This window comes from Limulus polyphemus, unplaced genomic scaffold (assembly GCF_000517525.1).
Source record: "Limulus polyphemus unplaced genomic scaffold, Limulus_polyphemus-2.1.2 Scaffold357, whole genome shotgun sequence".
In the NCBI taxonomy this organism is placed as follows: domain Eukaryota; kingdom Metazoa; phylum Arthropoda; class Merostomata; order Xiphosura; family Limulidae; genus Limulus; species Limulus polyphemus.
The window spans coordinates 492,554-508,240 of record NW_013665967.1 but is presented as its reverse complement, the minus strand read 5'-3'; the positions used below and the strand labels follow the sequence as shown (position 1 = coordinate 508,240).

General features: G+C 31.4%; 1 protein-coding gene across 3 annotated transcripts in view; it reads left to right on the top strand.

Annotated features, from left to right (window-relative positions):
- The window catches only part of LOC106457653 (kinesin light chain-like), a 72,863-nt gene extending 57,238 nt beyond the window's left edge, over window positions 1-15,625 (top strand). For all 3 annotated transcript variants that reach the window (XM_022383651.1, XM_013917088.2, XM_022383652.1), the window contains exons 11-15: window positions 660-768; window positions 1,840-2,004; window positions 7,610-7,758; window positions 11,426-11,471; window positions 13,667-15,625. In XM_022383651.1, coding sequence (XP_022239359.1) covers window positions 660-768; window positions 1,840-2,004; window positions 7,610-7,758; window positions 11,426-11,471; window positions 13,667-13,741 — 544 coding nt within the window. In that variant the 3' untranslated portion in view covers window positions 13,742-15,625. The remainder of the gene's footprint in view (window positions 1-659; window positions 769-1,839; window positions 2,005-7,609; window positions 7,759-11,425; window positions 11,472-13,666) is intronic.
- The last annotated feature ends 62 nt before the right edge of the window (window positions 15,626-15,687 follow it).

Below are 15,687 nucleotides of genomic sequence, written 5' to 3'. Positions count from 1 at the left end.
TTGTTTTAGTTATTAACAACAGTTGTTTTTTTGTAGTATTAGCTTTATAATAAACTAATTGTTGTTGTAGTTGCATGGTCTTATTTACATACAAACTATTTATTTTGCATTAGTTTTGTCTCCTGTATAATTTAGTGTAATTGTCTAGAAACAGTTGTTTTGGGCAGGATTGATATCTTTTGGCACTTTATTGGAATTGAGGTGAACAAAATATTGTTGCTGAAATACTGATGAGCATTCTAAATGTATTTGTACTAAGTGTGTATACAGTTATTTTTTATATTGAAAATTTTTAAAAGGTTTAAAATATGTATACATTATTGCGTTCAAAGTTTGTAGTGAACTGGAGGGATTTACACATTTTGATAAAAGGTTTAGAAAAATGACCTCTACACTACATATATATATAAAAGAAGTTGTTTTTATTTTAACCAATGTTTCGCCTTTGCGGCTTCATCAGGGTTAATATACACAACTGTTTGATATTAGGATATTTCATTGGTTATAATAAAAACTTTTATATATATCTGGAGTGTAAAGGTCGTTTTTTCTAAATATTTTACCAAAACACATTATAGCTTTCATTTTTATTTTTCTCTTTTAATTGGACTATCTTACTATATTGTATTTGCTTTATTTAACTGAACATTTTGTTTCAGTCCAAATGTTGCAAACACCTTAAAAAGCCTGGGAGCTCTATACAGGAGGCAAGGGATGCATGAAGCAGCTGAAACATTAGAAGATTGTGCTCTAAGAGCAAGAAAAGAGGTTCGAGATAGTTAGAGGGTAGAATTGTTAGAATTACAGACAGTCTCAGAAGTTTAACTTTCTGTAAACTTGGTATAAAAGGATAAAACTTTAGGTTTAAAGTTTTTATTTTGATGAACCAAATGAAAATATTCAAATTTCATTTATTGATTTGTAGACAAGATATTATACTTTTCAGCTTAGTTCAAGAAGTTAAAACTTCCGTTTTTATATAGTAGGCATCGCAGGTGAAAACTTTAGTCCTCAGTTTATTCTCTTGGCCCACCAAGTAGGCTATAAAGTTTTTTTTTTGTAGACCCAGTTAAAAAGGCTATTATTTTAGTTTTCAGATGCGAGAAGTTTCACGTAACTAGTGGAAGTAATTGTAGTTTATAAGTAATTAAAATAGTAAATTAGGTGATGAGCTGCAGTTATAGCTGAAAGAAGATATGTTTGACTTAGGTACCAAGTGTAATAAAAATAATGTGTTGTTTCTTGTTTGTAATTGCTAAAACTAGAAAGAAAGGTTGATTACTTAAGTTTAAAATTTTTAATGAGAAGAATATATATTCCACTTGTAATTTGTGGATGGAAAACAAATGGAATTTATAACTTCTGTATAAGGCTTATCTGTGTGATTACCAACATGGGTGCATTATGTATCTAGAGATTTTACATTAATTATTTTTACTAACACTGATGCATTTTGGTCTGACACTTTATAATAATTAATTAATAATTAGGGTGTTTTTACCATACATTACAAATATATTACTTTGTACAACCAGCAGTAGCATACGTAGATCATACTTATCATGCTTGTAGTGTATAAATGAATGAATATAAAGGAAAAAGGGTGTCCTTTAGGTACAAAACTTTTAATAATACATTTTTATGTGTCACTTGTATTGTATTATTTAAAGAAAACCAGGAAAAGGATCGGTAGGTTAATTATATCAAGTTTAAAGTTAAAAATGTTTTTAAAACTGCTTAGTTTCTTGATTGGTCTTAAAACTTTTGTATTAATTTAATATTTAATTTTGTAGTTTAGGAATAGCAGGTTATGAGTATTATATTCTCTGCTGCTTGTAGGCTTTAGACACAGGAAGAATAGGGAAAGGGGTACATCATTTAGGCACTGAATTCAGTGGAGTTTCTAAGGAACGAAGACGATCATCCTCTAAAAATAACAGTCGTCAAGGGTCCCGGGAGTCACTTGACAGCGTAACTTGTGAAAGGAGTGATGTAGGTGACGAAGTGAGTAAAGCTCACCCCCGCTGACTGCTGTAGTAGTCTGTTCTTCATTTTACATTTATATCTGTGATCTTTAAAAATATATTGTCTTTACTGTGTTATTTATTGTATAGTTTTTCTTGGTATTATTACACTGTTTGTTATATTATACTTGATATATACTGTTGTACTATTGTAGTCTTTATTGGTGGGCAGAAAAATTTTGGTGAAAGATTTAAAAACACTCTTGAACAGAAAGACATTCTTTTTGGTTCATTTTAAGTTACCTTTTAAAAATAATTATTATTTCTTAAAGTGGGAACTTTATGTGAGTTTACACAAATTTTAGTAACTCTTGGATATAATTTTGAAATTAATAGTCTGTGTATTTTTTATGTTTTTGGGTAATGCACACTAAGCAAGCTACAGTTAAATTGCTGTTAATCATTTAATTTCATATGGTTTGTACATTGGGATTTTTAACTCTTGCATTGAGTACAAATCATGTATAGGATAACAAAGTCAGATTATACTAGGTCTGTTGTTTCTGCATTATTTTATTTTTTATTTAATGCAACATACATAGTAAGAAACCTTGTTTCCCTGTGGTGTGGTTGTGGTACTTGGTTATTTCTCAGTTCTTCTGTTGCTGTTGACTGGTATCAAGTTTATAATTTCTTAAGTCTGTTATCATCTATATTTCTGCATGTTAATTAAAAATAAAACTGAATGTGTCTCACAATTGTAATATTTGTAAAAGATTAGTTGCTGAGTTTCAAAATATTAAAACAGTTGCAGTATTCTTCAGATGTTTTACTCATAATTCTAAGAATATGTAGGGTTGTTATTTTCACTGGAGGGAAAAGCTGCACACACACACACACACACACACATGTAGTATTATTTTACTCGTATAATACTACACTGACACAGGTCGTGTTATTCCACACAAAACAAATTACTTATAGATACAGTATGTCATTAATTGAGTGTACTACACACATTTTATATTTTTTACTCAAAAGGCTCTAAAGGTAGCAAATGTATGAAATACCACTATAGTGGTATACTAATGATAGAAATACCATTCTATGAAGATACTAGCTTTATGAGGGATTTTGGTATATAAAATATCACCGTTTGTGAATATCAGCTTCATGAAATATACTGCCTAAAGACACTACTTGAAAGGTGTCAATGAATGGACTGCATCTATGTAGGAAGGTTTTGAGCTGCTAGTGCACATGTATCACTCAGTTTGTGCATATTTCAATCTTTAGCCAATGGCCATCATTAAAATATAAAGAGAACTAAGAGTTCTATTTCCAAGCTAGGCCTTTCCCAATTGGCAAGAAGCTGCAACAGCTGTGTGGCTCAGATATACATGTAAAATTGTTCCATGCTCTGGCTTTGCATTGTTAATAAAAGGACAATGTAGATATTCGTTTCTCACATGATGCTGATAAATATCAGTTGAAGTTAAAGTTATTTAATCTTTTAAGTTTAACTCTTTCATTGCCATAGCCACATATATGGAGTGTGTTATATAACCTTTATTATAGCCTTGAAAAGTGTGAGTTTGGAATTTTCTATCTCCATGAATAAAGGATATTCCCCTTCACACTTCCCAAAATTTATCAATTTCAAATTTCATTTAAGTAATAAAATATTGAACAATGTGGCTTTTTGTTTTTTATTGTGTCTTTCTAAAAATAAATATGCAAGAGGGACAGATTTTTATCTATAAACATAGCAGTGAAAGAGTTAAAGGTGTAACATGGTTAGTAGCACTTTCTATGGTGTATTAGGTTTCCTATTTGTTGTTTCTTGAGAAAATTATATATATATATATTAGTAAATTGAATTGATATTTCAAAGCTATTGCTAGAAGTCTTATATGTTTATAAGCAAGTTGTATGTACAGTATTCAGTTTTCTTAGACCAACACACTGAATGTACTGTGGTTAGTTGACAGTTTTGGGTTTTCTTAGACCAATAGGTTGGATGTACAGTGGTTAGTTGACAGTATTGGGTCTCTTAGATCAACAAGCTGGATGTACAGTCATTAGTTGACACTGTTGAGTTTTCTTAGATCAACAGGCTGAATGTACAGTGATTAGTTGACTATGTTTGTTTTCTTAGACCAACAAGCTGGATGTACAGTGGTTAGTTGACATTGTTGAGTTTTCTTAGACCAACAGGCTGAATGTACAGTGATAGTTGACAGTGTTGTGTTTTCTTAGATCAATAAGCTGGATATACAGTGGTTAGTTGACATTGTTGGATTTTCTTAGACCAACAGGCTGAATGTACATTGTTTAATTGACAGTGTTGTGTTTTCTTAGATCAATAAGCTGGATGTACAGTGGTTAGTTGACATTGTTGGGTTTTCTTAGACCAACAGGCTGAATGTACATTGTTTAATTGACAGTGTTGTGTTTTCTTAGATCAATAAGCTGGATGTACAGTGGTTAGTTGATATTGTTGGGTTTTCTTAGACCAACAGGCTGAATGTACATTGATTAGTTGATAGTGTTGTGTTTTCTTAGACTAACTGGCTGAATGTACAGTGGTTAGCAAACATAATATTCAATTATTTGTAGTCAAACAATTTATCTTAACATTGGTTAGCAGGTCCAGTTCTAGGTAAACAACTTGCAGGTACTGCGGTTATCGGGTATAACGACCACTTTTGTGTGAACAGTTAGTCTGTGTCTTTGGTTGTATTCATCAGATAACAGGCACAATGTTTAAACCAACAAGGCAGGAGAAAGAAATAGTAAGGGCAGATCCATAAAGTGTAGTTAAAGTAAAATTACTCATACAGTTCCATTACACTATATTAAAATGACAAGTATAATATTTGACTTTCAGAAATTATGTGAAATTAAATTTAGATAAGTGTGTGCTTAAATGTTTATAAATCTTTAAAATAAAAGCATTGTTCCATGTATTTATGTAGAAACTATGAAGATTGATACATTTATTTTAGTTGTATAAATTAAGGACAACAGAAATGTTTTGGGTAAGATAAGAAAGCTTTATGCAAATTGCTTATATTAAGTTTGTTTAATTTTCTCCACTTTATGATATAAAAAAATTCTTGTTATAACAAAAATAATAAATATAATCTTCAGAGAATTTGTTAGCAAGTGTTTTTTTTAATTCCATAACTAATGTATTGTTTGTATTAATACATGTAGTGTAGATAAAAATTTCAGACGTTAAGGCAGATTATTGATTAGATATAGCTTTGGAAATGTTCTTGACATGCTAATTAGAAAAAATACCAGAGATATTTAGCTCATTGTTGTTGTAGAAATTAGTTCCCCAGAAATAATAACTTAAATCATTTGGTAGTTTGCAAGAAGTGTTGAAATACTATGTAACTCTTGCTAATAAAATATCCAAATTAAAGAATAACATGTAGTTTTACTAATTCAGTACTAAACAAAGGTCCAACTTTTCTTATTTTGTATTTCCTTTCTGAGGCTATTGAATCAACATAACATTTTAGTGTATTACATAGTGTTGTGATCTATATTTATAATTTAGATGCAGCATTTTTTGAATGTGTTTGCACTTCTGATTGTTAAACCATTATTGTGATTTTTGGCTTTTAAGTTTATGGTATTTGATATATTACACAAGAACCCAAGTATTTTCTGACTTGAGGTCACATTAATAGTTAATTTGTACATAGTTCATTTTTACCAAAAAATAATAACAACATTGGATTATGTATCAAGCAGCTTGAATCTCAAATTTGTTACAAAATTTTTGATTTCTTGCAGTTTTTTAGCATTATTGATAACTCACTGGGTGAAGGTTGTTCAATTTTGTTCACAATAAACTTGTATTTATTGGAAAAAATAAACTCGCCTTTAATTGTTATAAACTGAAACTGTGGTTTTGACTTAAGAGTTTTAGTTGTAATGCTTAGAAGTTTAAATTTCAAAACCTAATACATATTTAATCATACTATGTCATCATTAAAGTAAATACAGCGGTAGCTACAAAACTTTCCCAAGTCCCCGTGTTCTTACATCAAACTTGGTATATAATATTTAGTAGGTTGTATAAGGCTCAATAGAAAATTATTTTAGTAAACATGATAATAATTATGTATTCAGTGTAATTCAAAATATGCATTATGAACTAAAATACTTTGGTAGAAAATGCTAGTAATAATTCTGTCATTTTGTAAAGTTTGAGATTCTTAGGAGTAATTTCAATGCACATATGAAATCACAGCTTAGTCTTTTTCATGGCTTCTTAAGAAATGACAAATAACATTACATTATGTTTAGCCTATGATTATTTATTAAGGGCAACCCTGCATTAGTGCCTCATCAGATACACACAGAGAAATAGAACAGTTCAACAAGATCATTCATGTAAAAACTGTTACATATGTATATGTATGTATAAAAGCTGGGATAAGGACATAGCATTGCATTAAATTGCAAATATTTATATTTTTATATTATATTTTTAGAACAAAATTCAATAGTTATATTCCTATATAATAGTGGGAACATAAAATCTTGTGTAACAGCTTTTTTCTACACCAGTTTCACACATACATATAGCTTTTATATTCTAGCTATTGTCATTAAATGTTGTCAGTGGCACTCCTGAATTCAATTATGTGTAAAACAAGTGTCAGCAAATGCTAATTATGGGAAATCATGTATACAAATGCTGTTATGTGGTACTAGAGAATGTGCAACCCAATAAATGATCAGAAAACATTTTTTAATAATGCAAGATCACATCAAACAGAATGCAAGTTGTACTTTGATGGATCATTTTATTAACAAATTATATGGCACACCACTCCACCAGAGCTGTTTCTAGTTTAGCAACACTGCTTGGAGGTGAATCACATGCTGCCAAATGTCTACCTAGAGCATCTTGTCAGATTCAACTCTGATGAGCATGCTGGCCATTTCATCTTCCAAGAAATGGCTTATCAGTTGAGTATGGTAGAGGCATATGTTACCATCCATTAGAAGGGAGCTTTAACCAACTGCACATGCATATAGCACTATTAATGGTTATAAAACTGCATTCATATATTGTATGGCATTCCTTGTTTAACACAAGAAGATTCCTACTACGTAGTTTCAAGTATATGTTCCACTAAAAATTGTCCTTGTGTATAGTTTTAAAACGTTTTTTTAAATACAAAATCATTGTATGTTTAAGCTTATTACATGCAGAATCATCTTACTGTATAGTTTGTTGTTTAACACAAAACTATTCTACCATTCAGTTTAGCATTTTTGTTCCATACAAAATCACTTTATGGTGTAGATTTAAGTACTTATTCTAAACAAAATTGCCTTACTTGTTAATAACCAATACTTGTGTAATATTTGGAATCACTTTTAGAACTTGAATTAGTCATTCACGTACACTTTACCATTTTACATAAAAAAAAGGTAAAGTAATAGTTCATACTTAGACTTGTATCCTTAAATTTCCACTTTCTTGGACATTAGTTCTTTAAATACATGAAATTTAATAGCCAAGAGGTGGTTTTCTGTACTTGTGTCTGTTGGTGGCAACAGGCTATGGAAGTGATGTAGTGGTCTTTCTACTCTCTCACCAATGTGCTCTGCAGAATGTGAACAGCAAGCTGAAACGTAGCAGTTCCTTTAGCAAGTTACGGGCCTCCATTCGTCACAGCAGTGCCAAGCTTGTCCAGAAGCTGAGGGAAAGAGGCAAATCTGAATTTTTGTATCAGAGTACCAACGACAACTGCTCCAAAAGGTAAAACCAGCTTTTTCTTCCTCAATCACCTATAACATTTATCAGTTCATATTTAAAATTGACATAGTGCTATTTTCAAGACAAGCATGTGTTGTGTCTGTATAGTAAAGGTTTAATGAAACACTATCAATGTCTGTACATGAATATAGCTTGCCTGTTTCTCCCACTTCCTGCAAATGATTAAACTTTTACCATGCTTTTTTTTTTAGTCATCTGACATTATTACAAGTTGCTGCATAAGTTTTATGTTTAACATTAGGTTTTCATAGCTTTATAATTATCCTTGTAGCATTTTATTTGTGCATCCCCGATATCTATCCTTGTAAAAGAGCATCAGGTAGGAGTCAAAACATAGATATGTTATGAAAGTTTAAGATATAAAGGTACCAGTTAAAGTCAACTAAAAGGTTTTGAAATTAATGATTTGTTCTGTTACTATTTGAATATTTATTTTTAGTATTTGTTATATTTCAAAATATTATATTTGTTTATTTTGTAAGAAACCCGTACCTTGTATATTTCAAAAAGCATGACGACATGAAACTTCAGCTGTATTAAGCCTTTTATATTTCATGTACTATTTTGATGTTGAAACAAAAGTGCTTTGGTAGATTTAATTCATTACTTGAAAAATACAATTAATCTGATAACCAGAGCATGTTCTCAAGGAAGGTCTACTTTGCAACTTAGATCCCTTTCTATATGTGTAATAAGTGTTTCTGAATGTATTTGATGGTAGAAAAGTGCAGATTGAACCATTAAGTTTGTGAAGTATGTATCGTAACGTTGATAGTAAGGAAGCATGTATATTTATAACTGATGGCAGTGAAGAATATTGTGTTGCTTTGATGGTACATGCAGGACGAGATTATGTAGCCAAGGCATTTTGTTTGTGTATAATATATATGTGACTACATAAGTAGTAGTTGATTGCATAATCAATTATGAATTTCTAAGGTTTGTAAAGTTAAACCTAAGTCATTATTACTAGTTTTGGAACTTTCAACATGTTGTTTGGCAAGTGGTGCCTGTTGGCCAGTTAGTGATTTGTGGCCTATCAAAAGACTTTTATAAGTCTTTTTTTGTTAATATTTTGTAAAATTTTGTTAAATTACTTTTGATGGTGAGATTACATGAATTATGCTTAACACCCTTTTAAATGCCAGTTTTAATCTGTTTTTATTTTAAGTGAAGGTCACACGACTTCAAATTCTTCCACATAATCAATGTCTGGTTTTTATTTTTCTGCATAATCAGCAATTTTACTGTGTTTAGTTTCAAAATGTTGGCTGCATAAAAATTTGAGTCAGGTAGATGTGTGTATTTGTGCAAACTTTGATACTTGAATACGTGCATGTGTTACTTCTAAGATGTACACCTTCGTTGATAACAAAGTGTGGCCTTGAAGTAGGAAAGTGTGATGGTGTGACCAGTGTAAAACATATAATTCTTATATTTGTAAGTGTGCATGTTCAATCTTAACAATACAGAAGCTTGTATGCAATTCTTATGTTTGCAAGTGTGCTTGAACAATTTTGACAATACAGAAATTTGTATTTAATCCTGTTTATAAGTGTGCCTACACAATCTTGATAACACAGAAGTTTGTGTGTAATACTTACGTTTGTAATTGATAACTGAGAAGTTGTAACCTTAATGGCCAAAGAAACTGACCAAAATCTCAAGCACTTTTTAAAAGTGGTCTTTCCTTTAACTATCAATGGCAACTGTTTCTATCTTTTCTAAAAATATTCAGAAAATGATGAAGTCAAAGATGATTTTAGAAAAGTTTCTTTAATACATATCGTTTCAGGAAGACTAGGTTACTCACAAGTGTACTTCTTAAATCCAACTCCATGAGATAAAACACTGATCATTTCCTTCATTATATATAGAGGCATTAGAATGTTAAGTAGAGCCATAAGCCAAAACTATATTGGTTACTTTTCTAATCTTATTGAAACACTATTGATAAAGTGTTCAGTTTTTTTTTACTATTATAATTACTTTGTTGCAATCCATGGGTTCTATGTTTTTTGTTAATAGGAAAGTTTACTGTATAACATTAATGGTAGGAAAATGTGTAACTGATACTTTGTAAAGGTATGTTCAACTTTGATGGAAGGAAAATACATGTATATTGCTCAAAACAATTACGAAATAATCAGAGTTCTCTATATTCTAGTTGTGACAAGACAAAGATATTATTATTAAATAATTTCGTGGCACCCTGAGTACATATTCATGTTAAGGAAGTGTCTTGTGAACTGATGTGCAAATGCCTACTGTTGGAATCTGTGTCACAAATGCTTATTGGTACTAAAGAATTAGCAGGCTGTAAAAAATGTGGAAAAAGCTACAAATTTAAATTACATACATTGATGCAGGTACTATGCTAATATAGTTGCCTCCTCTATGGAGCTGTTTCCACTTCATAAACACTGCTTGGAGGTGACTGTTAAATGTAGTGTGATAAGTGTATTCCTAGAGCATCACATACATATTCAATGAGATTCAAACCTAGTGAACTTACTGGTCATTGCATTCACTAGAAAGTTGCTAATAAAATGAGCACAGTGAGGGGTGTAGTATATTTTATTGTAATAAATTACCAGCCAACTGCATATGGCAAAACTAATTAGTGTGGTCACCAATATTGATTACTGCCCAGAATGGCATGCTGCTATCACCATATGCATGTCTTTCCTCTGTGAAATTGGAAAGATCTGGTACTTGCCAATCTCTAAATGCATGTGTTTCTCATATCCAGTTGTTGTGCAAAATGTGATGCATCCATAAACAAGATATTCATCTACATGTTGTTTGACTAATTCACATGTTCATGAAAACAGTGACAGATTTTTGTTTGTTGATGTTGTTGTAAAGGGACAGAGAAATGCACACTATTGGTCATCTGTTATATGGTCAATGTTATGAAGCTGATATCTGACCATTTGCATGTTTATTTATTATCTAATTGCTGATTTGGGTTGTTGGTTCATTTGGATCACTTCTAGGCTTGCTGTTATGTTAAGCCTATATCGTCAAGTAGTAACTGTCTTGTGGGGTTGTCAACATGTTTTAACCTGCACTCCAGCTAACTGTACTTGTATTCAAAAAGAGTCGCATCCTACTAACTATACTGCAACTTTTGTTTAACCACCTTTTAGTTAATCTTTTGCTCTCCACATCATGGAAATGTCTTCAATAGGGTCTTGCCATGTTTTACTATCAATCTGGATCTCTTTATGCATTCTGCTGTTCAAACTGATAACACAGTGCATTTCCTTCACACTTATACAACACTGAAGTGTGCATATTAGATCACATACACAATCACCTGACACATATTTTGCATAAAAATGAGTTCAAAGATACCATTGACATTGTTTAGTAATAATAGTAGTTGTACTTTGTTTCGCTAGAATATAGAAAACTGATAATCATTTCACTGTTTCAAGTAGTGTATTTGCAAAATGTATAAAATATGTTCATTTCTTGATGTTAAATTAATGTACAATGTGCAGTATCCCATCTTTGATTAAAACATTAATGCTATTCAAAAATGTGTTGTACAGCACAAAACATATGATGCTATAAGTTAATATAGGAGTGACAGGGAGTTGTACATAACCTGAGCTAATGATGGCATTTTTATTCCTTTCAGAATGAAGAAAGCCAGCTCAATGTCAGCATTACGTTTTGAAGAGCAGGTAAGATTTAGGGAAGCTTTAAAAAAAAACTGAAACAACAAACTTTGTATAGAGTAAATTTTGCATTGTTTTTATTAAAGTGTAAATTTTAGACACTGGCTATCCACTTTTTGCAGGAAACTCACCTAACACTGAGTTAAACCATCTTTCATCCTGATAATAGTCTGGATCTGGTATTGTATATACAGTATAAAATGCTCAATTGTAACATTTTTTTAGGAGTATAGTCTGTAATTAATTCACAGCTGTCATTAGAATATTCATTCTTAGTTGCTTTTATCACCTGGTAATAATGCTAGCTGAGGAAGATGACTGCAATCGCTTAAATCCAATTTTGGACAATAAAAGAACAGTTAATTTTTGCATTTTATTTTGGATGAACCCTTGTTCATCAAGGTAGAAGTTTGGCATTGTGGGGTGGTCATTACTAGCAACATCAGTCAGGTACACTCTGAATGTTATTTGCTCTTTTATAAAAGAACCCAACCCCTGTTAGGAGAACATTACATTACCACCTTTTGCAGCTTTTATGGTTAGAACAATACAACTAAGGTTGTTTTTATAACCTCCTTCACATAGTATGGTTGACAATTCTCAAAACTTTACTACACTTGAAATAATTGGTCAGTTAGGATATGATCTCACTTTTGTTGCACTTTAAAAGCCTGTCTAGTCTTTCTTTCCACTGGTCTATCACCAACAGTTGGTGAAGGTTTTTTTGAACAGCCACCTAAAGAAATCGTCTGTGATAACAATGCTCTTAGTATTATACCCCCTCTGAAAGTTACAAAGATCCTTTTATCAATGATTTGGGCACTTTTCATGGTGAATAAAGGTGAAAGGGGCAACAACTGCCTAATTCAATGTGATACTTGTGGAGAAAGTCTTGGAGTACTAATCAAAATTGAAAGCCAACATATTATGCAATGCTTTAAACAGAACGGGTACCCTCCTACTTTCATCACCAATGGCTTGACAAACATAGAAATACAAACTGATACCACAGACATATAAAAACAAGACCAACACTATTTACCTCCAATATGTGCAAAAAATAAAGTGAAAAGATCTAATGTGTGACCAGAAAGTTCAACGTTAATGTTTGCTGCAAATCTTACAAAACACTGAAATCTATCCTTGTCAAAACTAAACAATGAACATCTGATGGCAAAAAACTTCATTCATAAAATATCAGGGAAAGAATAAAAGAACATAGAGACTGCATATGACTGATGAAACATAGAACTTGCCATGTTGACTGGACATAATACAGACACACTGACTCCGATAAATTCTGGCAAAAAACAACAAAAAACAGTCTTTTTTTACATCAACACAAAATCATTGCTAGTGGTACTCAGGCTTGGAAATCATCAGTTTGTGGCTGCTATTGGTAAAATTATCACTTTACAAGAATCAACAACCAATCACATCCGGTCTACCACATAGTAAAACCAGTGCAAACTGACTTGAAGCAGTCTTTTGTAGATTAGTTCTTTACTTTCTCCACAAATGTCATATTTAGTAGGCTATTGTTGCCTATTTCACCTTTGTTCATTATGTAGATCCTTACTTTCACCTACTGTCTTACAAACAAGCCATAATTTAACTGTCTTTGCACTCACCAGACTAAATAACTTATATATAAGTTATAAAGTACAGTTATTTAAAAATTTCTTTTATGTGCTTTTAACAGGTTTTATTAGACATAGATGTTAATGTAGTTGTTTGCCTGTAATATATGTGTGTAAATCATTCTTCAATTTTGAAAATATATTAAAAAAGAATATTTATAAGGGCTCATCAGTTTTATATTTTGATTTGTAGCCTATACTTGTGCAAAATATATTCTAACCCATATTGAAAATAACAAAAACAGGACAAACAAAATGTTATGTATTGCATTTATTGACCTGAATTTAAAATAAGGTATATAATTTGATGAGATTTCAGTGTAATAATAAAGACAGAGTAGAGTTGGTCTGAAAAATTAAACCATGACTTCCATCTGTTGATCAACAGATATTTTCTCTTAATGTAAAAATTGCATTGAATTATTTGTTAATCTAGCAATTTTGCCCAAAATTTGAAATAAACTTGCTTTAGTGCTGTTCTTCCTTAAACGTAGAGCAAACTGATGCTATTATTATGTTTTGTTACTGAAAAAGTAACTGACATTTACTTGATATCCTTAGGCTCAAAGTAACTTGGTGTTTATGAGGCCCAACACAACAAGCTCAGACCAACTTCGAATGGAAAGACATACCTAAAATCCATCCTGCTAAAGATCTAAATCTATCCATGCATCTCATCTTAGGTTTGGTGTAATTCTTCATGGTGGAACACTGATTTCAAGTTTCTAGTCCTCGTCTCTGGTCTGTGCTTTGGTTTATTTTTGTTTAAGTGTTGGATTGTCATAGAGACCATGTTGTAGCTTCTAAAGTGGTTGTATGAATGTGGTTTAATTTTAATTTATTCCTAAGATATTATAAGGAACATTCCATTTCAATTTCTAACTTTTGCACCATTGTTTTAGCCTTACTAAGTCAGACTTTTTTTTCCATGTTTCATGAGTGCTATTATACTTATAAGTATGTGAAATAGTTTTCAAATTTTCTTAAAACACAGAAGATTACCATGTACTATGCAAAGCCAGAACGTGTGTACTAACAAGTACATTTTTGTCCCATTATATCTGATTAATTAGAAATCCAACAAACCTTATGGAGCCTTTTTTTTCTTGCCCTTATAGATCTATTACCATTAGTGATAACCTGTAAGATGTTGTATGTTTTCCAATGTACTTACTTTCACCTCGGTCACTATTACATATTTGAAACACCTTTTAAATAATCTAGTATCTTTAGTTATCATCTGGTAGACTTGTTTTATTTTATCATTTTATTAACTGACAGGAGGACATTACAGACATATTGTTGCTTAAAATTATATTGAACTTGTGGGATTTGCATGTTAAATATTAATTAGCTCCAAAGGGATTTTGTTGATACTGATAATCTGAACCACTGTACTGAGGGATGCTCCAGGTCTTGTGCTGCTTTTGGAACTGTCCCCTTTTGTAATAAGTATGCTTCTGTAAAGGATGGTGAGCATATTATTTACAAATTTTCCACACACACATTTAGTTGATGTTGATTTCCAAGATTACACAAGTTAACTTAAGTGCAGTGGGGCTTGATGGGTATGTGATTGAATTGTTGTAATTTTTAGTTTTTGAGGTGGGGACTTATAAGCCTTATTTAACATTACATCCTTCATTACTATAGTTACAAAGGTATCATGAGATAGGCTCATTTTGATTGTAACAAAATTTATGGAGGGGGTTGAAGGGTTCTTATTGGTAACAAATCTTTCACTTTGTGGATAAGTGCTATTACAGATCAACCTTGTAGCCTACTGCTGTGCAATTGAGATCCAGTAGAGAATAGTGAAGTCTCCCTTCTTCAAAAAAATATGTCCTTTAACTTTACATCTCCTGGAGGAACTTTTACTTGTGGCAATATCTATGGTAGCACTGCATCTCTAATGTTTGGAAATTAACTATGAACTAAATGCACAGGTTCTAAGACTCATGTTGGTGTACCACTATTTTGCCAGATTCTTCATATAATGTGTATCTTAACACTATGTATTGAACCTAGGAGCTCATTGTAGTGTAAAAGTCAGCAGCTTTGGTGAGTGCTTGTAAAATCAAAATGCTATTGGGTTTTAAGTTCTATTCTGAGGGTCTGTATTTGAAAATCTGTACAAATGCAGGTAAGGGTATTTGAATTATACAATCAATCTGTTAAGATGATTATTTAAAAAAAAATATATATATATACACATATATGAAACTGTCATATCAATTTTTACTTATAATTAGTGCAGAATTTATTTTGTCTTTGGTGGATGGAAAACATTGAATTCCAAAGATTAAAGTTTGTGGTTTATATTTATGAAAATGTATCAAGTGTGATCATTGTTTAACATAATGCCATATCTTTTCACAGTTAAGCTTGTGACAAGAACAATTATCAGCATATTAATCATACTGACATGATTTTATATGGTGATTACGATAATCTATAGAATAAGCACTTGAAGTGCCATCTTAATTTGGCTTAGAACTGCACCAATAACCTCTTCCCAAGAATCACCCTAAACTGAGTTTGGACAGAGGGTTTAAGTAACTGAATAGCACAGTGACACCCTT